Source organism: Haliaeetus albicilla, chromosome 7, assembly GCF_947461875.1.
Source record: "Haliaeetus albicilla chromosome 7, bHalAlb1.1, whole genome shotgun sequence".
NCBI lineage: Eukaryota > Metazoa > Chordata > Aves > Accipitriformes > Accipitridae > Haliaeetus > Haliaeetus albicilla.
This window is the reverse complement of record NC_091489.1, coordinates 13,767,674-13,794,557: the sequence shown is the minus strand read 5'-3', so window position 1 is coordinate 13,794,557 and position 26,884 is coordinate 13,767,674. Positions and strand designations below refer to the sequence as shown.

General features: G+C 37.2%; 1 protein-coding gene across 2 annotated transcripts in view; it reads right to left on the bottom strand.

Moving 5' to 3' along the window:
* Positions 1 to 26,884, bottom strand: part of PCMT1 (protein-L-isoaspartate (D-aspartate) O-methyltransferase) — a 35,900-nt gene that overhangs the window by 8,591 nt on the left and 425 nt on the right. The window contains exons 2-7 of one of the 2 annotated variants that reach the window (XM_069786998.1): positions 14,621 to 14,725; positions 13,390 to 13,421; positions 11,542 to 11,646; positions 8,012 to 8,132; positions 3,179 to 3,264; positions 1,443 to 1,659 (exon numbers count right to left, since the gene is read on the bottom strand). In XM_069786998.1, the coding sequence (XP_069643099.1) occupies positions 1,480 to 1,659; positions 3,179 to 3,264; positions 8,012 to 8,132; positions 11,542 to 11,646; positions 13,390 to 13,421; positions 14,621 to 14,725 (629 nt within the window). In that variant the 3' untranslated portion in view covers positions 1,443 to 1,479. The remainder of the gene's footprint in view (positions 1 to 1,442; positions 1,660 to 3,178; positions 3,265 to 8,011; positions 8,133 to 11,541; positions 11,647 to 13,389; positions 13,422 to 14,620; positions 14,726 to 26,884) is intronic. The other variant, XM_069786997.1, reaches the window with a different exon arrangement.

Sequence of the window (26,884 nt, the reverse complement as noted above, 5' to 3'; positions counted from 1 at the left end):
CGCACATTGCTGCTATGAAAAAAACCAATTGCTACTATAATCAGATCAGGTGGAAATGCAGAGAAATCTATAAAACCTCTCTGGAAAAAGGAAGGCTTAAGAAGAACACTTCTCTTTCTAGAGTAGGCAGAGCATGGATTCCAAACTTGAATAAAGGCCACCACATTTGCCAGAGGAAGAAACCAACCACAAAGCAAGACTTCCAAAGCCTTACAAGAGGCAGGAACCCCCCCCCGCCCCGAGTACCACACTGAGGGAGTATTGGCAATATTTGATGACAAAGTATTAATTTGCATAACAAACACAAAACATCTGAATAGCAAGCATACTTCACAAGCTTTGAACTAAGCAGTAACTCAAAGTTGTTCTAAGAGTAATTTGTACATGGTGGCTATACAGTAAACCACGAAACACTGAAATGAGGTTTCGGTAAGCAGCAGTAATGTAAACTGCTTTATTTGTGCTTTTTATGGACATTTTAATAGCTTAAACTCAAAGTATTCACATATCCAAATCACAAGCTATACTCCAGAATATCAAGGGAAAACACCCAAAAATCTACACTTAGGAGTTATGAAGCTCAAAAGTTGTTTTCAGAACCCAATACAGATCTATGCACTTCATTAACGCAGATACACAGATAATACATTCACAAGCGTTTTCTGCCAGGAAGCAAAACAGGACTGCTGCTTTGTTCATTCACATACTAATGCCTAGCACGGTTTAAGCTGACAGCTGTGTTGTGTCTATGTTACTGGCCATTCAATTCAGCAAACTGGAAGGTTTACTACCTCTAGAAAGGCCTTTAGAGTTTGCTGTGTTGGCAAACACAAATATGTCCCCAACAGAGACAGATGACAGACTTTTAATAACATGTCTGAGAAAATTTTCTGAACCCTACTCAACTACATTTATACTTTAGGGAAGAAGGGATTACCTTCTCCACTTTCTGCTACTTGGGGGCTGAGGAAGAAGTGCTCACAAGATTACCTGTATTTCCCACAAAAGATTTTACAAAGATTTCTCTTCATTTGTGACATTTCAGAAAAATAAAAAATGAACACCCAATTACCACTAACTCACAGGACAAAACAACATTTATTCTTAAGTAGTATTTTACACTTTACCCTAATTACTGGGCAAGTTACTTATAAAAAGTTCATTAGAAGGGAAGTTTAAATTTAGAAAATAATGTGTTCAAACCAACAAACAAGTAACTTCAACACACCAAAGACTAAAGAAAACATGTCCAAAAGAGACAAAGTGCAACCCATGCAATATATTTCTTCCGCTTTTAAATTAACTCAAACTTAGCATAACCTCCTTTTGGTGATGTAGTAATGCAGACTGAGTCACTTTTCATGGTATGGAGGAGCAGAAAGCAATGACAGCAGCAAAGGCAGGCCTTGCAGTCTATCTGCTTAAAATTCACACCCTTTCACCTTGCATGTGTGTGGAAGAAGTAAGTGGAACAGAAAATCACTTCCACCTGGACCACTGCTTCTCTTTATCTGTTAAAGGCACATATATCACTCCCATCAGAGGCTTCATTTTGACACTGCCATCTTCTAGTTTGTCATACTGTTCGAGCATCTGGTTTCCCCCTGCAGGACCAACTGGTAATATCAATCTTCCGCCAGGTTTTAACTGATCTATAAGCTAGAACACAACATAGAAATTAGAATGTAACCAGCCACTTCAGAGAAGCTGGATCCAAAGTTTGTTACATTAGATTAATAGCTTTGCCACAATTTATGTATCTACTGTTATGCAGTAGATAACTACTTCAATTAGAAAAAATGCACTGAAAATGAGAGTATCATAACAACATGGTACAACAACTGGTATTACAAAAACATTTCACAGTAACTTCATGTAATTCCAAAAGAAGGTAAAATAGTAATTGGATTAACTGGGTTGGTTGCAGTTTTATTTTCTACATAAGAGGGGGAAAAGTATGTGAATCATGAATTATTTCTACAGTAGATTCAATCTTTTTAAACTGCCAGTTTTAACTGTTTGATACTTATTGTGCATCAGTGCATGCCCATTGTCTAACATTTCTGGGGTAACTGATCCCCTCTTAAGCCCCCAGAATAGGATTGGTAACTTTTTTTAATTTATCTTCCTGGAAAATTTTTAAGTTGTCTACAATACACTCGTTACCCAACAGATCCTCCTTCATTCTGCGAATGGAACAGCATTTTATGAAACTAGTCTAAAATATATGAATATGAGTAAGATAAGCGACAAGTAACAGAGTATGTGAGATAAATACTTGGATTTTTTTTTTTGCTTTCATAGTTCAAGAAGGAGGCTAATAACAGTATTCTCAAGGAAAATTCAGTACTTCCCAGATGCTGTAAAGAAAAAAATCTTAATCCCTGTTACTAACAGAAGTTATAATTAAGAACTATTCCATTCACTAATAAGCTTTAAGTTACCTTTTAAATTGTCATCTGTCAACACTCTGTTGAGAACACACACCCCCCAGCACCCACCCCAAAATAAAACAAAACAAAAACCACAGCCAATGTCTGGAAATGTCTAACCTGTCTACAGCACCTCAAACCTCCAGTCCTTCAATATCCCTCACTAAAATTCAGATTTTAAAAAACTTAACTGGTATTGAGTATATCAAAATCATGCTATATATTCCCATTTACCTGATCTGCAAGAATGGACTTCGTGTATGCACAGTCTAAACTCCCTAGTTACTCTTCAGCTTCTCTAGTAAGAACTGCCCTGTATCCACTCTGAAAGCTACAAACACATAGCATTGTCTTTATTTCCAGCTGAGCATGTTACTTTTCCAACAGGCTTAACACCTTGGAGCCTGGGAAACAAATACTTAAGTTCTGTAATTCAATGTTTGATAAAACCAAATTAATTTATTAAATAAAATGCTCCGGTTCATTGTTGTAATAGAGGGTTGTGCACAAGTCTTTTTAAAATATATTTATTTAGAGGACAGTTATTAGAATATACACCTTTTGCAAACCAACAGGAAGCTCAATTATAACAGAAACAAAAACACCACACCATACAGTAATACCACACGGCCCACTGATACTCCCAGCAGTGCAAGTCTATCAAGTATTTTACATACATATGTATGTAAAATGTTCTTTACAGCTAAGAGATTACCAAATCACACACATAAAACAGAGAGGCTTACTGCTTGGGGTACAACTGGTGCTGCAGCTCCTACATGAATCGCATCATAGGGAGCTTCTTCTGCATATCCCATTCTTCCATCTCCCACTGCAAGAAAACACTTTTTTTTTTTAACGTTTTCAAAAGGAGTGGAGAAAACAGCTGATCTGCCATATCTATAGGTAAACAGCTATGCTCAGATTTCAACTAAAATTCTGCTGAGCAGCAATAACATGATGAAGTCAGTTTAAAAATATTAACAAAATTGTAAAATAGATGCAACAAAACACCCTCATACTTACATACACACACTTATAAAAGATACAAAATACTACTGAAGCACCTGAAATTAGAAAGCATGGATTTATAATGAAAATTCTTGGGAGACACATGATCCACCCAGAAAAGATATTTAGTATTTATGTGCCCTACCATTCCAATGCAGGTGACTTTCCCCTCATTTACCCTCTCAAAACATAAGCTTTGCTTTGCCTTGCCTTCACACACACTGTTCCTAAACATAATGCAAATCATAAGTCTAAAGCATTAAATCTCATAAGCATGTATCAGAAGACTCTAAAGGTGAGGAAAAGACAAAGCAAGTATTCACAAGGACTATACACCTATAACTGCACTACTGGTTGGAATGAAAGTCCACACCTACATTTATACATTAATGCAGTATGCCACTAATCCCCACACACATCCCCCTTTGCCAGCAGATGGGTCTCACTATCCTTCCTGCAGACAATTTGCTGGATTAACATGGATAGGCAGGTCAGACCTGTGGCTAAGGCTCCAGGTGGTTGCTTGGAAGATGTTAGGAGTAATTAAGTCATTCAGAGGACTACGGATGCAGCTTCAGCTTTGGTGGAGAACTCATGGAGAAGCACCCTATCACAGATGTCTCCTACCATCCCAGTTATGCAGGATGAAAGGGGAACAGATTGGATTTTTTTAAGCCACTGAAATGTAGCAAACTAAACTAGACTCTGAGTTAAATTTTGAAAGAAGATGATGTGAATGTGGCATCCACAGTATTTACAGGAAACCAATGGGAAATTCAGAGCATGTTAAGCAAGCTCTCTCTGGAGTTACTAGGAACAAAAGAAGCAAATGAAGCTAAACCATCCATAAATTCATACTCAATAAGTCCCAGTAACCAGTCAAGAAGAAAAAGCAAGGAGGCTAATGAACATAGTCCTCTGCTCAGCACAAGTAGTTGTTTGGGGTTTCCCTGTCTTCAGGCTGAGCTTCAAGCTCTGTGCAATCACTATTATCACAGGTTAATTAAAAGGCTGAATGAATCAAAAGAAGTTCTAAACCCCCCGCCAGAGGCTGAAAATTTGTCAACTTTTTGCCTTGCAACAACTTACAAGGCAGGAAAAATACATGGTGGCCATAGCAGGTTTCATTTTGTCGTCAGTGACAGCAAGGGCCACCTGGACAGTAACACCACCCTTAAGTATCCAAGAGTGTACAGAAGATCTGGACAGCTTCTTGAAACAATTAAAATTGAGGAGTTTGTCAGCTTTCATATTAGGTCCTGGAACAAGACCCTACAAAAACCTTCTACACCCAAAGCTTAAAGACTATAAGAAGAGAGCACATTTTCTCAGTAGCTGAGAAACCCCTTAAAGCTCAGTGACTTATTTCCTCCTATCATCAATTCTGACCAGCACAAGCTCCAACCAAGGGCCACAGGCAGAAGCTGCCAAGAACTACCAATGCTTCAAGAGAACTCATGCCTATTGATCACCAACTCCACTAAGTCGGCTTCCATTACCATTGCCAGTAATGAAAGTTCCAGTATTTCCAGGGCTTAATCTCTCTGACTCTGCCAAAGTGGGTTCTACTGGAGTAACCACTTCAAGGCAATCAAGTATATCATTTACCTTTGCTTACATCTTAGCAGGACTGTACACCTCCTCTAAAAAGGAAGCAGTGATGTGTTACTGTATCAAGCTGCTGTTCCATCAGAGAAGGCAATGGAGAAACACTTCTTTAGCTCAAACATAGAGATACTGCTTTGAATGCTGTTAATTACACAGGGAGACAGACCCTCATTCCTTAAGATGCAGCAGTAGGCATTAGAAGCAGTGATCTCCAGTACTGCTGGCAAAAGAAGAGATTGCCAAGTTGAAGAAACAGCTGTGAAAGAAACTGCTAAGTTGTCTTCTGAAGAACACAGGTATTCTGGGACTTAAATGCACCTTGTGCGCTGTCCAGAGAACTCTGAATGGGACTTCGGCACATCTTATTACTTCACTGGCAGTGGTAAAAAGGACCCAAAACATCTAAGCCCTTTGTTCTTAGAATCACTAGTCCAAACCAAAGCTACCATCTTCAGAATCAGCACACACCCACAAAAAAAAAAAAAAATCACGCTCCTTTATATACATCAAGCACGGCATGGCTCTTCCCTTTTAACCACCACAAAAAATTCTAGCTACAGCAGTCAGGTATATATCCACTCACAATGGGAACACACTTTTAGATATCCAGCAGATTAAAAAAAAAGTTAAGCTGTCATTCATATATTCAATGTGATACAAATTATTATTCAATGTCCAAGGGGAAACAGCAGCCCAAATTTTGAGCTTGTGTTTACCTCCTAAGTAACAACACCTATCCTACTAAGATCTCCAGTTACATGCAGCCTGTTAATGAAGTGGTGGCGGGTGGTGATGAGGGGGGAAGTAGTGTCAGAACTTTCTGATATAAAAGGGTTTTGTAGCTTGTTTTTGAACCTAGACCTGATCTGCTGATCATGGTACTCAAGCCTTCAGCATCTCTACGCAGATCTGTTTCACGCAGAGTTGTAGCATGAGCACAGAAACAGAAAAAAACTACTTCACTGTGGTTAGAATACCCTTATCCCCTCTGGCTATGTCTGCATCAGCAAATAGTGCAGTACAATAGAAGTAGATCTGTACAGCAAAAGTTTTTGCTGAGAACCTGATGTCCATGCAACATATGCATTTCAGAATGATCACTGTGGTCTAGCTCTAGCCTTACTGGCTTAATAGCCATTAACATATCAAACATATTTGGATGCTTCTCATAATCCAGCCTAGTTTCATCCAACAGGAATCAAAGTTTGTGCTCTCCAGGAGTACTCTCATGTGAGTCAAAGTGTGGTAAGTAGAAGCAGTTGAGAGATTCACCTCAAAGGCACCCTCCTGATTTTAAGAAAAGGCAAAACAAAAAAACAAACCACACCAAAAAAAGAAAAAAAACCCCACAAACTAACATAGACATACCCTAAGTATACCTATTCCCAAGTTCTCAGTGCAGTTCTGTTACTGAGACACCCCAAAATGATGTTGATGCTTCTGAAATGCAGTAATGGTATATCTGAGGTGTGACAAAGCAATGGAGAATGTTTGAAGCCTACTTCTGAAGAGCCAGCAACTGACTTACCTAGTCTTAATTCATACAGTTCCCATCACCAATCAACCCTGGGTTTTCAGGGGGTTTTAGTGTGTGTGTGTTGGGAAAGGGGATGTTTCGGGGTTGGCTTTTTTGTTGTTTTGTTTTAAAAACCAGCTTGCTCTGGATTCTGGCTCCACATCAAAGAATTTCCAGGAATCCAGCACAGCTGAAACATTCTTCTTCACCTAATTCACAAAAGCGCTACTTGTCCATCTGTACTTTTTTAAATGTACCTCGCAACAAAACTGTTCAGAAGTCTCTTCATCATCCTGCTACATAGTCAAACATAATATAGATGATGTTGTTTACTTCAAATTCTAGACTCCCAAGAGCATCAGAGTCTGTTTCAGATATAACCAGAAGCATAAGTCCAAATTGCTCTTGTACAGCAACAATGGAAATTATCCCCCCATACCACCTTCTCCAGCCCCAACAGTCTCAGTATAACTTCTTTTCCAAGAAAGTTTAAGGCATAAGTGTTCTCAGTGAGGTATGCTGCATTTTATACACATGTACAAGTACATGTGTCAATTGGCTTATTTATAAAAGATTTAGAAAAGTCCCTCATTTACAAAAAAAGACCAGGAATCAAAATGGTAATTAAGGTGAGAGCCAAACATCACATAATAATAATTTTTCCAAGCACTCTTGTAAGAAGCCTCAAAATAATCCAGACCTTCAACTTTTTTTAAACTTAACGAATAGAATGATAATGAAGGGAACGCTCTCCTCCTGCCAGCTTTGCATCTTGTTAAAAAAAAAAAACAAAAACAAACAAACAGCATCTTTTTCTTCTTATTTAAAAAAGTATTATTTAAAACAATTCACTGTCCTTGTGTAATTTTAACATTATTTCCTCTCAGTAACTCTGATTGAATTAGTTTGGTGTCAGTTAATCACTTCCCTAACATACAAATACTATTAATTTTAAAAACAAGTGAAATAAACTTCAGTGATGCATATTGCCAATCTGGTACTTTTTCCACTCGACTGAGTGACACTTTCTCAATTACTATATCAGAAGTATGAAGGCTTTGTTAAAACCCTCAAATTTAGATGACAGTACATTTCTTCAATAAAAGTTGTGAATTCAACCCCAAATTTAAGTACCAAATTTAACATGACAGACCTTCAGCATGTAAAGTATTTTCACCGGGAAACACTTCCCTGTTAAGCTTCTCTAATAGAACAATTACATATTCTTTAAGATTACCAGAAGTCATATTCTCAAAACTGTGTGAAGATGATATTTTTCAAAGGCCTAAAGATTACTTCGATTTTAAAATTTTCATTTGGCTCTTCTTTCTTTGGTTTAACTTCTTAAATTAGAATTTTTAATCACATCCAATTCCAGTCACTTTCAACCAGCTGCTAGAAAGAATATCAGTTTAATTAGTAAGTATATCAGTCTGATGCTCACCAATCAGTTTCACTCTTCCTGAAGACAGCAATGTGGGATCATCTTTTTTGACATTATTTATTGAGTCATCTACTAGTTCTTTGATATGATCAATTCCTACAACTTGTCCTTTGGGACCAACCTGGAATAAAAATATACAGTTGAATAATTTCTGCTAGTTTTGATTTATTTATAGAATGAGTATTTCTTTCTATCTCCTGAGCCCATTTCTCTAAAATCAAAACAAAAACAGTAAAGTGGTAGTATATTTTCCCAATGTTATTAAAACTACTGCTTGGAATGACACATGCTGACTGCTAGAAGCAACTGGTAATTAAAGTTTGTCAGTACAGTCTTATAAATGCTTATTATAGTCATCTTTTTGAGATGTGATTCAGGTAAGTTATACTATTAGTGGAGATTTTTTCTCTGAATTTTTACAAGTTAAATTTGATCATGAGTGTTTGCATTACCTGCAATAGAAAGTAACAACTTCAAGGACAAAGACTAGAACTAATCTCCTTTCATGTTGAATAAACTTACTTAAAGATTAAGGTTTTTCTAGAGAAAACTATTTTCCTTGAAGTAGTCTAAGTCATGCATTTTGTTCTAAGTTATCTCAAGAGTCCTATTCTTTCAGAAGCAAATGCAGCAATTAACAGTGAGGGACGAACTACCTACCTTCCACCTACCATTGCATTCATGAACCTGCTTTCAGATTTACAGCTCTCTTCCACAGGAAGAGTGGAACTTTTGAGAGCTCATAACTCACAAAAGGTCACAAGAGATCTGTGTATTCTGAGGGGAAAAAAGGCCTGCTAACAAAAAACTCCTCCATTACAGGTATTTCTTCTGGAATTGTGTCTTTATTCCAGAAAAACTATTCCAATTTTGGAAAGAGGAGAAAAAGAATTCCAATCTTAAAATCTGACCATTTTTAACAGGATCCAGCTCAAAGAACACAATGGCACAGTATGTGCTAGCAGCCCATGTTGTCATACGACTTTGTCTTTGGACACATTTGAATGCATTGGTTATGTTTCTGCATATTACATTTTAATGTTGCTAAGACATGGAAAATTAACAACTGCATATCAATATCATGGGGATTTTTTTTTTTGTTTTTATTGTGGACAAGTTCTATGTTAAAAATATCAAAAGAGCAGTTTTATCTCTTCTTTTTCAAGTGGAAGACGACCAGCCTAGCCTTTGAAACAGAGCAAGACAAATGGCAAGTTTTCACTATGACAGTCACAGGTTGTTATTTGGAGGAATGTCTGGCAGTCGGTTGTACCAGAAGCTGACAAAAGATCCACTGTACTCCAAAGAGTAACATCACAGAAATTAAAATTCAGCAAAATGGTCATAGCATGAAATAGCCTGATAAAAGTAAGAGAACCTCCTGCTGCATGTCACAGTCCTCATCAATTACTTCTGTCTATTACCCTGGAACTTTGACATGTGTGCAATTGAGACAATAGCAAAATGGCACAACTTTTTGTATCTCCATGGTCTGTTTGGAATAAAAATATACCCCACTCTTTTTATAATTCCAGTACTTACAGGATGAAAATGACAATTCATTTAATTTGCCAGCAGCCTTTAAAAGCCAATAAATTTAAGTTTGTATGCTATGCAGGTAAGTTTATCACAGCAGTTTAACATGAAAACCCATACAAAAATCTTAAAGATGCTCTACTAGTCTAAGTAAACATAAAGCTTTCCCAGAAGTACCACAAATGAGATGATTATCATAGGCGTAAAGCTGTAATGACATCAGTGTGCCCTCAGGTACCTGAGCCATAAATGCAAGCTATTCATTCTAGATCAAGTAGACTGAAGCAACACCCACATGATCCAGTAAGCACATCCCCAATTGAATTTTGATAGCAAAACACTTTATCATCATTCCCAATAATACACTTCTTTCAAGCATTTGTTACTAGTAGAAAGAACTTTACAGAGAAAGTCAAAGCAGTATATTGTCTTATCTATGTTCATTCAAGTGGATGAACCAAGACCCATATTGCACAGTAGTAATGCTATCAAACAGAACAAAAGCATTTATCCAATGTTTCACAAAACACATCTGTAAGGCATTCCGCAGCATACCACCAAGGAGGATTCAAAAGAGGAACATGACATTTATATGGCAATAAAAAGATAGTGTGATTAACGTCAGCAAAATTGGAAAGATATTTCCTTTTTGTGGCAATTCCAACTTCTCTGCAGATGTTTTCAGCTTTTCTTATATAGCTGTTTTAAAAGAAGAAAGCGCACAACCACAACTTATCACGTCTTGTCAAAAATGGCTATTCCTCTATGCATTTGTAACTTTAGTGAGAAATACACATAACTTTGACAAAAGTTTTAATGCTTGTAGGATTGGAGTTCCCATGCAAGCTACTAGCGCTTGATTACTGACTACAAAGTTAGACCAAAAATAATAGGTAGAAAGCTGAATAACTGACATTTAAGATTTCGTCTAAACTGCAATTTGGTTAAATTATTTCAACTACTGGTTGTTTTTTTTTTTTTAGTTTTGCAGCTAGCACTTAAGAAAACTAGATACTTTGCTAGTGCATTGCCCAGTCCTAAACATTCTTATCTAATTCTTAACACAGGAAACCAGAAGTGATTGCAGACTCAACACATCAGTGCCTGAAAACAGAAAACTAACAAAAAAAAAAAAAGAGAGAATTTATCATATGCATTAATATTTCAAATTAACTTCTCAGAAAGACAAAAAAAACCCCAAACAATTATTTGGCAGTTTAATGCAGGTCTCTGCTAGTTGTAAAGCAATGATAAAGTCCTGGAATGGGGAAGGAAGAACTGATTATATTCCACTACATAAATTAGTCGAACAGTACTGTAGTTAAGCCATCAGAAAACAATTTTTTTTCATCTTTTTTTCCTGATGTAAGATAGGGTGGAACCACAGAGAATTCCTTAAGTACAGGTTGAACAACCCAGAGATTAAGTTACTTGGAGAAGATGTAAAAAGAATATAAATTAATACCTACCTTAGGAAAGATTAAATGGATACTTATAGTGATGCTCACCCAATATAGTAACAAGAAATAAAAAGTTAAAATTCAAAGACAACTTATATACATACAATATATGTTCTTGTGGAAATAGGATTCTTTTAGGTCTCACTAAGCTCTCATCATAGCAGGAAGACATGACAATTGATAACAATGAGAACATTCATAGCCACACAAGATAATGTAAAAAATGGGCTGGACAAGACAAACACTACCTTCCTTCAAGCTATAAAGCAACCACTAAGATGTAATCAAGAAAAAAAACCTTCCCCTTTAGGCAGTTTCTTCACCATCACACTTGACTGGATCCTTTAACTCAACCATCTAGTATCAGCTAGGGTAAGAAATAGGTACTAATCATACCCAGGAGAGTAAATTATTTTTTGTATAATACATATCAGTCCACTGTACAAAGGATGGGGGTTTTTTTCCCCTTTAATTCAGAGTTACGCCGCAGTTAGAGCAGTTGTGATGATCAAGCAATTAAACTAATTATCTCACCATTCGTGAAAAGCACGCTGTAAGGATTCCACTTCCAGATCCTACATCAAGTGCTTTGGCTCCTTCATGTAACTGATCAGACAGAAGCTCAAGAGCATACGCATGCTAAGAGAAGAAGACAGAGACAGAAAATTTCAAAATATTTTAAGTGTCTATTTTACCCAATATATGTTCTTCAGTGATTTTGGGCAATGGACTGAGGATTCATGTAAGAAATTTCAGAATTATTTTCTATTACAAAAAAAGGGGAGGGGGGGGAGTTAACACAATATAATCATTGTTATTTCATCGACTTCAACAAATTGTGCATTTTTTTTCTTAATTTTTTTTTTTTAGTATATATAAATTCATCTGACCATTCAAGCTTCTAGCACACACTCAATTTATATATAGTTATTGGGAGAGACACCATGAACCAATTTAATTATCTTCAGGTCTGGTAGATCTTACTGTTCCAGCAGTATATGGCCCATAAAGAATTTAGCTTGTCATTATGCTATATATATTGGAATAAGCTGGGACAGAGGCTAGCTAGGAAGAAGCAGCTCTGGAGCATCAAGGAAAATGGCTATTAAAACTACCTCTTGTATCACCTGCACACTTGCTGAATCAAAGAGTAGGAAAAAGGAGTTGCCTTTTACAAAGGCAGATAGCCAGGCTCATATACGAAATGCAGTAGGCTACAGAAACACTTAATGAGTTTTGCTTTCCTACGTGGTGAACCAGTACACAAACTAAGCTTAGGTCACACACTAAAAAAAACCAGTTCATTCTTTAATGTTTCAGAGATAGCCATTACAACAGTCTTACGACTTAATCCATCACACCCAGAAAACAGAAGTAATTAGAACAGTTATTTTTAACATTTGCTTAGAGAATACATTTCCTTTTTGCTCTACTACTTCATATACTACTAGTGCTAAGCATAAGGTAACTCAAAGATAATGACTTAGTTAAAATTTTGAAAACATAATTCATAATTATTTTCTCCCTTAGTCACAGGACTTCTTTCTGTCTTTCCTTGACTAAAATTGTTGACATTTCTATAAGAAATTCCTGATTTTTTATATTGATAACTAAATGAATTCTAACCCAACTAGGTAGTTTTTCATCAAGAGGAGCAGATTTTTACTGTTTTGGCACTTTCCAAACATTGCGAGGACAAAATATATGCCTCTATTCATCCTTCACCTCAAAGAAACACAGAAAAATTATGTCTCTGCTAGATCTATGCACTGAAATCCCCTCTTAACGCTCAGTCATTAATGCCCTGGTCTCAAAACACTTGGCAAAAAACCCTGCATCTCAGTATAATGTTTTGGATTTTTTTCCCCTGTGCAAAGAATTAAAAGCATTATAGCAATACCATACTATAGAAATCATTGTTATCAACTCCTGAATTCTTGTGGTTTTTTTAAATTACAGAGTCAGAGTAATTAGGTTGGAAAGGATCTCTGGAAATCCTGTGGTCCAACCCTCTTTCAACACAGGGGCAATTTGACTGCTTAGAGCCCCATCCAGTCAGCTGCTTTGTATGTCAAAGAACAGAATTTCCACAATCTGCAAAATCTGTTCCAGTGCTTAACTACCCTCAAAGGGAATTTTTTCTTCACCCTAGAAACTAATCAGAATTTCCCACATTGCATTTTTTTTGTCCACTACTCCTCACCCTATCACTGTGCATCTCCAAGAAAAGTCTGGCTCAATCTTCTTTGTGCCCTCGCACTAGGCAGTTCACAACAACTGCAATGAACTGTTCATTAAATTGGCTAGGATAAATATTTTATTTCAGAAGCATTTAGATGTTTTTAAAATTACCTATACTAATCACATAATTTTTAAGCTTACCATATGTGGAGCACTGATTGTTGCTTGGAAACCTGTAAAACAAGAGAATGGAAGCACATGTTGATCATTGTTCAGAAAGTAAATGCAATACCTTAATTGTCGCCCTCATTCAGGGCACTACACACAGCCCCCATTACATAGGTGCTCTACTTCAGAAGTGAGTTAACGTACATCATCTGAAAGCTATGCCATGTCAGCTCTGGACAGGAAAAAAAAAAAAAAGGTTCTATCCTTGATCTCAGTTACAATCTCCATTTTGTCACTATATTGCTTTAGCTTGATCAAATGTGTTGAATTCAGAACAGTAACGTCTCCCAGAATAACATAATGCCTTTTTCGCTCAGTCCCTACTTAAAACCCTGAATTTGTTAGCTTGACTTTGATGTGGTGGGGACCATAGGACATCCAGAGACAATAACCTCATCTATTTTGCAACCAGCACACATCTATGAGAAAACATGGACAAACACTTAACTACATTTATTTCTCTGAAGGTATAAGTTTTGAGTATACATGTATCTTAAAAGATTTTTGAATTTTCCTATACAACTAATAAAAACCCAATACAATTTGTAATTCTCACCATCCAGCATTAAAGAAAAAAATTCAAGAATTTTCCTATACAAATAATAAAATCCTATTACCATTCATAGTTCTCACCACCCACTAATAAAGGGGAGGAGGGTGTGTGCAAATCAAGAAAACAGAAATTAGTACATTCTCATAATTCATTCTCCTGCCTTGAAAAGATAAAACTGCCATCTGGATGGGAGACAACTGTCCTATCAGTAGATCTTCCTGTTTAAAGCCTATTTTCATATTAAAAAAATCTCATGTAAAGGTGTAAGAAACTCCACATTGATCTCAACTGAATCATTTCTGTAAAGAGAGAGACTGTTTCTGACTTAAACTGGATACAAATTATTTTTAAGTATTTAAACATCATCTGCACCACCACAAATTGCTGTGGTTTAAAAAATAAATACATATTTACACATTAATACATTAATATTGACTAAAGAACATCTATCTACTTGATGTATCCAAGTATGCCAATTGCATTCCATAACAAATTGAAACTTACTTAAAAGGTATTGAATAAACTGATAAAGAACTAAACAAGCTTCCAAGTTTAAAAAAGTATGTTCACATTCTTAACATATATTTGACAAAGGCAGTCACAGTTATGCAAATTAGAACAATCTCAATTGTTTTTACAAGATGGTCTTACCTATAGACTGTGGAGAATCCATATAAGGGTTGTATTTTGCATAGTGGCAACGGTCTGTAGCCAGCATTACTTCAAATACCTTGTCTGATTTGATTATTCCATTTTCTGTAAACAAACAAATAAAATTGAAGGCATTGTTTCTCTTCTGCAATGCAACAGCATGTGAAATACATTAATATAGTCTTAATATTGTGAGAAATCATGCTACCTTACCCTCTTTAACACTCTAACCCTCATCATGCTAGAATACAAGCTGTGGTCCGTAGATCAAACAATGCTTAAGCCAGTGAACTTTGAACAAGACTTTCCCACCAGTTACAGATGCTTTTCTGAAACAGTAGAGACCATTTGCAAAGATCTACCCCCTAGAAAAACTGAACTTCATGCACACTTTTGATATTCCTGAAAATAAAATCAATAAGAAACTGATACTAGTCTACACACCAAACAAGATATACTTGATAATCCTAAGGAGCTATGTAAGTGAGTAGTTATTGAAAAAATATACAAAAGCAGATTAGAAATGTGAAGCTGCAGCATCCTTGCTCAGTATTTTATTTTCAAGATCTTTTTCCCTTTTGTGTTGGCAAAAGCAAAAAATCCTTTTGTAAAGAAACTCCTACAGAATCAGAATTCTTGCGCTGGGGCAGACTGAGGACAAAGATTTTATATCAAAACACTTTGAATCTTTGTTCACTTTTCAAAATAAAATGTAAGTGCACATGCATGTAAAATGTCAGAAGCACTGTGCAGTGCAGCCATCTTTCCTTGCAATTTTACTGAATTTTTAACATTGATACTTCTTTTTTTTAAAAGTTCTGAAGACATTTATGAATAATGGAAAATTTTAGAAAACAAATGGAAGAAATTAATTAATCACTTATGTTAAAAGACACAGAAAACTACAAATATCTGAAATTTCAACAATGGATTGCTTCATTGAACTACTTACTTTAAACAAGGAAGATTTATTTGGAAAATTATACTTAAAAGGAAAAAGATAGATAATTTGAGGATCTTTAAAATCTAACCCAAAATGCAGTAATGTAAAATCAGATTAAGGAGCTTTTGTAAGATTGTCCTAACTGAAGTCACACTAGAGTTTTTTTTTTAAGTACTACCAACACTAACACACCTGTGCCCAGGCCTGGGCTAACTTCTGCAGAGGCTTCACTGACCATTTACAGTGTTCTCCCAACTACCCTTATCAATCATGGGATTTTATTTTGTTTTTTCTTATCTACTACCTGTGTCCGGGACTTAATTATCCTATATAAGAGAGGCTTGAATTCAGAGAGCAAAATATCCCCTAAAAACATTTTGCTTTTTGGTCTGAAGGCAAAGTATCAAATAGAACTGCAATAGGAATATACTGCAAAACTATTAAGGAAAAGCACAATTCTTTTAAAAAAATAATTTCTTTTTTAGAATTATTTCTATATCTGGCAAGTCACAGAAAAAGCATATACTCCCCTCACAGATCACACACATTGCACATATTCTGTGCTTTGACTTCATTTAGAACTGTATACTACAGTTCCAGTTAGAGGAAACTCATAATTTCAATGCAAGTTTTTTAGTCTGAGGCAGCAGTTCATAAGTTTACTTGCTGAGCAAAACTGTCCCTCAAAAGAAAACAATCAATCAATCCATTAACATACTGTCACTGACAATATAACCTAGTAAGGAAAAAAAAAAAACAAAAACCAACCCCAAACCAAAAACGTTTTCCCCTGACCACTTGGAATTAGTTGTATATCAGTTCCGTGAACAAAGCATAGAAACAACAAATCAAAATTTTACTGTTAGATTCTCATTAGGTATCACCAAGAAATTAGTATGTCTAAAATAAATGTACTTTAAAAAAAAAAAAAAGAGGCAGGAGAATAATCAAAGCTGATTACAACAGGAGTAAAGAGAGAAAGGTTCTGGGGGGTACGAGGGAGGTCAAAAAGCAGCAGCAGAGAAGCACTCAGGAAATATCTAAAATAATGATTTATTCCTTGAGATTGTATATTGTGCAGATAGATGCATACATTCTAGAAGCTACAGGTAGCCATCTGCTCTTTCCTTTTGTGCCTTGGGGAAAAAGACATGCAGAGAATAAGCAGATCAAGCTTCCAGCTTGAAAGAGCAACTGCAGGGCCCTACTGTAAGGCCGAGAACCTCCTCTAATTTTCAGGGGACCTCCTCTGTACTGCTGTGATTGCAGGCTTCTTCCAAACCTCCTTTTTCACGCTACCCATAATCCGTTTCCCCTTTTCACAAAACTCCTTGCCTGTCACCTCTCTCATCTACTCCTGTCATCTTTCTACTTAGAGTATCAGTAAGTGAATTCATCTCTCAGCATTTACAAATTTTACTCCACCTCCATTCTGTTACTTTACTTATATATTTTACCCATTCTTCCCCCAATTTATTTAATCAGAGTATAAGAGCTCCATGGCAGAGATTGACTGTGGATGTCTGTGCAAAACAAAGCACAAAACTTTGTTTCAGCCAAAGTATGTATAACTTTATCAAGTGTGACAGGCAAATGAAAAAAAAAAAAAGAAAAACAGTAGCTACTAATATTCTACAAATTCTGAACATTCAGGATGCTTTCGTTCAGCAAACACTCATGAGATTTGCTGACTGTTGGACTGTCTTTGATTAGTGTCATCATTTTCATCAGTAAATAAGAAGTTAAGCAAGTTACCCATACTCAGACTCCCCAGCGGAACCAGTGGGAGAAGGTGGATCTCGTGTCTCAGCCATATACTTCAATTATTGAATAATGAACCCTCGTCATAAAAAATACATCCTCTCAGCTATGAATGTGGAATTACAGGGTATCACATTATCCCCCCACAGATTAAGTCATCTTTTCAAATTTGCTTATTATACAATGGAGACAACAACAACAAATTTTAGGTGGGAATTAAAAAAAGCAAATCAAATCCTAAACAGTAAAGTCAATACTGGCTTTGTAGTAATTTTTTTGTGTTGATAACAAAAAGAATTTTTCTTGGTCTCATGGTTGAATATAGAGAAACACAGCAACTGCAAGCTACTGAACTCCAATGAAAGTCCTTTCCTACAACATCAGTCCCAAGATGACCAACTGCCAGGATCTTAATTCTGTCTGGAACAAATCTCTGTCAGAATCTGAATTAAGTCCAGAAAACAAGTATATCCCCTAAAAAAGCCAATAATAAAAGTTCATATTGCAAAGAAGACATTCTAATTTCATGCCATATCTAAGTGCTGATAAAACAAGATAATCAACAGTAAATTATTTATTAATAAAATGCCAATGCAAAGCATTTTCTAAATCTTAAAAGGAAGCTATATATTGCAGGAAAACAATTCTCGACTACATATATAAGTTGATTATCCTTTCCAATGATAATATGTACAGAAGACCCTCCTTGTGGAAACTGCTGGGTTTCAAGACACTTATAATCAGTACTGCAAACAAATCAGATGTTAAATTATAAAGTGTTTACAAGCAAAGGCTAGTGCACAAACACACTATCTTACAGCTTAGTCAAAAGTATACTCTGTTTATTAGACCTGAATCAGCACAACTCCTAAGCTTCAAAGGGCTGAAGCCAAAACATAACCACTTAAGAGTGGAACACAGCCTGCAGAGTTCAAGAGTTACTCTGTGCAGAGGCTGCGGCAATGACAACTTGACATAATTGGAGCATGTTTTGAAAACCCACTCTGGTCTGCTTCTTTTCCACAAATAACACCGTGAAAACAGGAAAAGAGCTCACAGAGCAGTGCTTGGATTTGAAGGTGGAAATATACCACTGCTGAACGTAACCTGGGAAACTCGGCAGTTGGCTGTCAGAGAGCAAGGAAAAAAGAGCTGAAGTCTGAAAAGGTACCATGGACTTGCAACAAGTAAACAACCTATCTTTTTATTTAGCAACAAATGCATTGCTTATCTTTCAAACAACAGCCTACATCGCTGATGGTATCCTGACTATTGATCAAACAAGTTTCCAACCAAACCATAAAATACTAGCAGTCAACTTTTACGCCAACACTAGCTTCCAGATCAGAAGAAGGATGTCTCATTGCCACATGACAAAATCCAGCACACAAGCTTACTATACAAACTGTAAACAGCTACTCAGACACCTCTTGTTGCTGGCTTTACATAAACAAAATGCTCATGCAGATCCCAAAACCATTTACTGTGGGACTATTTCAGCATCTGCATAGTCTAGTTTCTCCCCAGATTACTTTCTCCATAACCTGAAGTACTGCAGAGCACTTATGAAGATAACTTTCCAGCAAAACAGTGATATTTTTAAATCATACAAAGGTCTTCAAGCATGATGCAAAGCACATACAGCTCTATATTACAAAACATGAAATCAAGTAGATTAAAATTACTGAAGTGACAACAGTTTCCAGATGTCTCCATCTGACCCATGCAAACCAGCTAGCAACTTTCAAGATGGAAGTGGGCTGGAACAGAACCACAATCTTGATTTTCAAGCAATGTTAAGTTACTTGGTTTTAAGCAGCTGATCAACTGATGTTTTTAAGGTTGGGGTCTTTTTGTGTGGGGAGAGGAAGGAAAATGATGGGGAAGAAAGCAATTCAGTCAATACAATTCTATTGAAGTAACAAGCATAGGAAGATTTCACTGTAAGCCATAAACACAAAGAAAGCACTCTCAACAAGAAATGATGGATCAGCATCCCAAGATCCAATAAAGGACGCTGACCCCAAAACATACAAAGCTCTTTGTGCTAAAGAAACTGAAAGTAGGTGTTTGCAAACAAGTGGTTTTTAAACTGCTCATACATACAAACCTCTTGTGCTTTGCTGATAATTTAAGAGTATCTGCCTCGAACATTCACCTGCATGTCTGTTATCACTATGATTTGGATTCACAATAATACATTATTCAAACAGAACATTGCATACGCTAACTGGAAGGAATCAGTCGAGAGTCCGTCATTCAGAGATACAATGACAGAAAGACTGAGGAAAGTAAGGGTCCATCAGAACTAATCTTAGAGTCCAGAAATTAAACACAAAGATCAAATCCCATTAAAATCCCAAAGAGGCAGAAATTAAAAATAAAATTTAAAAAATTAAAAATTTATATTAAATTAGCATCTAAATGCTACTCAACACATGTAGAGATAAAACCACACGGGAACCTAAAGCTAGGTTCAACACAACAAACTAGATGAGTATACAGCCTCAAGATTCAGTTAAAAACAAACTTACCCTCCAAAATTTCACTTCTACTTTATGGGAGTACTCCTTCCCTATTTAATAACGATCACCTTCAAAAACAATCTGTCTATTTTGGCAAAACAGATAAGAGCTCTCTATTCATTTTCATGGATCTGAAAGTCTGCAGATAGCTAATTTAGACATATTTAACCACAGCTGTATTGGTCCCTCATACTATAGGTCAATGTTGCAAAGTTGATATTAACCATTTTCTTCTCCGGGGGTGGAGAAAGGCATGCTAGCTCTTTGTTCATAGTCCTACAGCGCATATCTTTATCACAAAAGCTGTCCATAATGTACTCACATTTATCAAAATGGTTATGTTGTTTTCACCCAAATCTATATCAGCAGCTGAGTGAAGAAACTTTTGGGAGTATATGAAAGGAGAAAGCGACTCTAAGGTTGGGTTCAGGCTGCAAGAGCACAGAACTGCACTTTCCAATTAAGTTTTTACACCTGTGTGCAGACAAGGGAGACTTCACCTCTGAGCACACCTTGATCCCTCTACACTTGAGAGGGCTGAACTTCACCGTAGAAATCACATGGAACATAAAAAATGAAGAGTTCAATATAAAGCGGCAACAACCATCTAACTAATAATAATAATAACTAAGATAATAATAATAATAACTAAGAACTGTTGCAGAGGTTAAGATAAACTTAGCTGGATAGAAGAGATAGATATGGAACTCTCCTCACAGTAAGGCTTGAGACAAGACTACTTCAGTAGCTGCAGTAGATCTTTAAAGAAAGGCAGATGCCACACATCTTACACCTTACTGAGCAGATTCCACATAACCACTTTGCTGATCTGTTTTCAGAAAAGCCAATGCTGTCAAGACCAGCAGCCAGGCCACACGAACAGTCTGTTATTACAAAGGTGGTTTCATTAAAACAGGCACTAGTACTATGCAAAAGCTGAGGAAGACCAAAAATCAGTGAAACATGACACCAACTCTCAGGATAAAATGACACAAAGCTGTCATACTAGCAGAAATAAGGAAGAATTTCTGAAGTTATATATGTCTGGCCATCTCTTTTAGATTTCAACAGTGCAGGCATTTGAAACTATTTTGTGCTCAAGTCCAATGTTGCAGTATTCAGGTTCTGAAGTCTTAAAACGTAATTCACAAGTCAACCAGTCCAGGAGAGATGTCATTCCAAAATTTTACTGATCTCAAGGTCTGAAAGAGCTTACTCTGGTTTTGCCAAAATTTGGCAATTTAAATCAAAATTAAAAACTTTAATAAAATGAATGTCATCTTGTAGCAGTCTTAAGAAAAATTTTTACTTTAAAAAGTGTTATCATAACACTAACAAACATGATTTTGAGGTATTAGATTCACAGAAGCAATCATTCAAAAGAACACAAACATTATACACTTCTTTCCAAGCTTATTAATAGGTCTTAGTGAGCTCTTGATACTACATCAGAATAAAAGAAACAGTAGCATTAAAACAAAAGCCTGGAGTTAACATTGAAACTAACACAAAAGAGATTCCCTCTTTTTAACATGCCCATGAGCAACAGTAATCACCTGTAAGCAACAGATTTGCAAAATTATTTCCATTTTACTATGGATTATTAGGGAGCTTCAGACTACCAGAAAAAAAATCATATTATGGCATTAAACCCAGAGACAAAGAAAAATATATATTCAATCAAGCAAAAGAGCTAAACATTTTTAAATTAAAACGACTAATTATAAAGCATTGTGATGTACATAACAGCCAAAAACATGCTCTCTGTTTTTTCTTGGATGACTGAGGACTTGCACTTCGTTGCACTGAATTTTGAGGTTGTTGTGGGAAAGAATGGGTATGTTTTTGACATTATATTGCCACCTTGTCTAACACTAAGGGAAAAAAAAATTATGTAAACAACCAAGAACTAGTTAAGAACACAATCCTAATTTACACACAGATAAAATGTGATGAATGTTTTTAAAGTTATTTTTCCTTTCTGTTAACATTTCTCATTTTCTGGGATGTTATCTTGATTTACTTGAAAGCCTGCCTCTTAGAAGGTCAAGGGTGTAGAAATTCCTTCAAAACATTTCACTCACAAGGGCAAATCACTAACAAATATTTAAATCACTAATAAAAAAAAGTCTCATGGCAACTCTTTCAGGCAATTATTTGACTTACTTGCTAACTAAAAAAAAAAAAATTAATCTCAAAGTTCCAAAAAATAGCATCACAGATTTCAACTCTATGCCACCTGAGACATTAACTAAATTTAAGAGATTTTAGATATTTGTAAACATATCAGTGGATGAGTTAATTTTTAATTTAAAAAAATAGTTCAATTTTCAACTGTTTCACTACCCAGACATAAATTACAATGCTTAGTCACTGAGGCCTCAATACAACATATAAGGTGAAGGAAACTGCGTTCACTGAATGCACACAACAGGCAGCATAACTGCTTGTACAGTGGCGGTATTAAATTTGGGTTAAGTGGTTTTTATTGGTCTGATTTTTCCATTGCTATTTCCCTTCTTCATGTTCATCCAAGTTACAATACTCTTCCTTGAGCAAAGTTAGACAGATGTAGAAGAGATTTGGATAAACCAAGGGAAATGACATGGCAGGGGGTAAAACAAAACAAAACCAACATTTAGTTCTTGCTGAACCTGGCTTAGGCTTCACAATGCCATATTCAATGCCTTCACATTGATGGCAGTTCCCAAAGAGATTTGTCCTCAGCAATCAGAAGCCTGCAACAAAAGTGCAGAATCATTGTAGATAAGCCTTCAACATGAAGAAACTTGCCAAGACATCATTTTTAATTATTTAACATCTAAATAATAAAATGCTCAGAGAAGTATCTTTAGCATGTCTGAGAACAGAATTTGCAAAGCCTGACGATATTTGAATATATACTGATTTGAAACAACATTCACACTGAAAAATTAGGAATCTGGTCTCAAATAAGGAATGAAATTCTATGGAATTGTGCCATCTCATAAGTTGCAGTTGCTAACTTTTGTGATACAAGTTTACTAGATGAGGAAGAAAAAAAGAGTGTAGCAGGAAACAAGCCCACAGATGGTTAACAACATTATGCAGCACTTTAGCCACAGTCAAGTTAATTCACCTTCAAGTTCACCTGGAAATGTGGATTCAAAAGCATGTATACATGGTTATAACACCATTGGCACAACACCATCAGAGAAATAAGCAAAGAAAGATTATCATATGGCAGCATACCATATTGATTGGAGGAGAGAAAGAGAAGTGTGATAAGGAAACTTAATTAACTCTGATGGATTGTGAATTGGACAGGGACCAATATTTCAGTTCTGCAGGTGGGGAAGAAAAGCTGTTTTCTAAGATGTTGGCCTGTAAAGTAACAGGACTTGTCAAGAACCCAAGTATGAAAAACAGAAGGAGATCAAAATGACCCAACAGCAAGATGAGAGAACAGTGGATAACTGAAGATAAGAGAGGGGAAAAAAAGATAACATTTAGAAAGCACGATCTTCAACCAAGCAAGATAACAGTAAATAAGTCACCAATTAATCAGTCTTTTCCTGCTTTCTCAGCATCCCTATACAGCAGGTTTGTAACAAAAAGAAAGTTCAGTCAGAATTATGTATTTAAACATAGTCAATTATTTCTACATTTAGCATGATTTCTAACCCTACAGTAACCTGCATTTAGATAGTTTCCTAGAATTGTCATCTGCTAAAAGTTCTTCATTTAAATATTTTTAGGGGGAAAGTTTGCTCAAGTTTGAAGGCACGTGTTCAACTCTTTTCAGTGAGGAAGAAGCAAAGATTGAAATAATTACTCTGTAAAGGTGATTTTTTTTTTTTTTAATAGCTCTAATGCTGGCAGAATCAAACAGAAAAAAAAGCATTTTTTTAAATGAGAAGTAGTTTCGAGAATCACTGGAAAACAAAGCAGCTGAACACCTCATGGAAACTGCACATTCAAGGACAGCATTTTTGTTGTGAAGAAAAGAATGCATTTTAAGCAAGTTTTTTGTGTATGCCACAAATTCTGCAACTATGATGCCTCAAATTAACAGTGCAAGAACATGCTTACAATGAAACAAGAAGCTAAAAATCAAACGCACAAAACAGAAAGTCATGTACCATTCTTTAGTCACTTGTCTCTAAGTATGCACTGAAAAAATATGCAGAGTTCCTGGGCCCTCTTCATTAGTTTGTCCCTTTTAAAACATGAAAGCAAAGATAAAGCTTGTAAAGAGTACTTGCCTAAATCTGCATCCAAATACACAAAAGCACTTAACACTGGTCTAACACAATGATCGTTACCATTAACTATAAAATAAACTTTTCTGTAAGGCAACAGTGAAATGAGCAACAAGCATATGTTAATATAGTTTCATGAAATTAGAGCACTTTATTGCCACAAAATAGAAGCATTAGTAACTTTCAGTAACAACTTATAATGAAGAAAAATCTTTACACCTGTTTTAAACAAAAAGAATATATAGCCTACAGGAGTTTTCCATTGATGTTTTTATCTGGAAGCAAAACCAGTTTAAGAAGTTCCCATTCTCTCCAGCCCACTTATACCCATAACAAAGTTCACTGCTTCTCTAACCATGATAGTACAACAGCTTACAGATATTGAGGAGTTTAAACCTCGATGTTTTGCAAGGAGGGTAATGAGAAAGTGATCCAGTCTTACAACACAGCCTCCCTCACAAGCAGTTCTACAAGCACAGTGAATAGAAGACTTGTGGCATAAGGGCAGGAGCCAGAACCTCTCAACCACATTTTGCTACAGAAGAAAACATACTGTGTCATTACAACCTGCATTATTTCCTTTGAGTTATGCAAATTACACACAAGATAAACACTCAGACAACATCAAATTAACCTCACCTGCCTTGTATTCTCACTTCTAGCATGAAGATGCTAGAAATGCTATACTACTTAGCTGGTTTTACAGGAAAAAAAAGTTAAATACATTGAGGGATCTACTACTCAAAAGGAATTCTCTAGAACATTTTAGTCTTTCTGTAACCAATGATTTTTAAGTTCGTTAAAAACATATCTAAGATAATTATATATCCTATAAAAAGGTACTTACTTCTAAACTTGTTCCCAACTTTAGCCAACAAGGTATCATCTTACCTGGAGAACTTTTAAGTAAAAGTTATGGTCTTAATTCTGCAACTGCTCTGCAGTGATAAAGCCCTACACCATCTCTGGAGTCCTCCTGAGGTCAACAACACAATCTTGCTGCAAGACCAAAAGCCTCTATGCCTCCGCAACATTTTGTTTCCAATCCACTGTTTAACACCCCTCAAAATATTTTGGCATACATATGCAAAAAAGAGAGGGGGAAATCACAGACTAATTTTCCAGGTAATTGCCATCACTGCGTATTTTAAGATTACAATATTAAACACTTCTAGTTTACTTCCCTCTTCCTATACTACTATTGTTGTGTACTGACTATAATGTTTTTTAGCTTTTTCATTATTTGCAAAGCCCTAAACAGTTTCCATGTGTTGAAAAACACTGTCATTGTTTTCTCCAACAAAGAAATCAGTTTCGCCTTCAGGTTCTCAGAGCCATAGACAATTCTGGCAATGATCACTTTTTGGATACATTTTGGAGCTTGACATTCATTTTTACGTCAGAAAGTTTTCCCCTGCTGTGTAAGGGAACAGAATTTCACTAAAACAGTATTTCTAGCCCTTACAGCTGCAAAACAAAACAACAAAAAAAAGGCACTGCGACTCTTGTAACTAGAGAATTTGTTACCTATTTATTAAACAGGCAGTTTTTACATTGAAACTGAAAGTCACTTCAGCATATATTGCTCTACTGGATGGAAGAGTTCTCAAAAGAGTGGAAAAAGAAAACACTGGAAAAGACCGCAGGATCAGAGGATCTAACATAAGCAGACTGGAGAAGGATGATTCTCCAGTGCCTCCAAAATAACGAGGAGGCCAAACAGGCAAAGTTGTCTGTGGTCTTGCAGCATCATTAAAACAGGAAACAACTGCCATAATACAGGCTCCAAATCTACATACTTTTATGTCAGGACACAGACTTGAGGAGACGAAGGGAAAGACCAGGAGTAAAGAAAAGGGACACTACAAGTGTATCTAACAGATTAATCTGAGGCCAGTATGAAAAACGGAAGCACTGAAAAACAGAAGGTGTTATCACCCTGTCCTCTCAGCCTGGATCGCATGTAGATGACCCTGCAGACGTCAGGATGTACTGAAGAACCTCAGTGAAGAGCACCGACACCTGCCACGTTCAGCAGGGGGTCAGCACAAACCTTCGGTAAGGACAAGGAACGCCAAGTCCCGGGTGGTCACAGGAAAGCTCGGGCACAGCATGAGCCTGTAACCTCGACATCTCCGCTCCTCTCCCGGCGGACCTAGCCCACCGCTTCGAACGGAGCGACTCGGGGCTGGGGCCAGAAATGAGCATTTCGGACCTCGCGAGCGGGCCGCTGCCCCAAGAAAAACAACCTTGGCCTCTTCGGCGCGTTTCCCAAACCCGGGCTGCGTTTAGCCGGGGCCTCCAAGACCCAAGGACGGTCGCTGCGCGCCCGCCGACACCGCCGGGCGTGCCGACCCGGCAGAGGCGGCCGAGGCGAAGCCAGAGGGACGCCGAGCCCGGTGCGTGCGGAGGATCACGGGCCCTCCGGGGCTGCCGCCGCCGCCGCCCCGCCTCAGCTCGCCCAAGAGCGTTACGGGCAGACGGGGACGAGGCGGCGGGAACGGGGCCGGGGCCGGGGCCGGGGCCGGGGGGGAAAGGAGGCGGGCTGACAACAGCCACGGCCGCCGCACAGCGCTTCCCCTTCGGGACCGCCATCGGCGCCGCCCCTCCCGCCGCATCGCCTCCCGCAACAACAGCCCGGGCCCGCCCTGCAGCCGCCGGCCGCCGCCCTCCGCCCGGCTGCGGGACAGCGGCGGCCCCGCTCGCCGCGCCCTCCCGGGAGGAACCCGGACGGACACCCGGACACACACACACACACACACCCACACCCACCCCCCTCCGCCCCGGCCCGGCC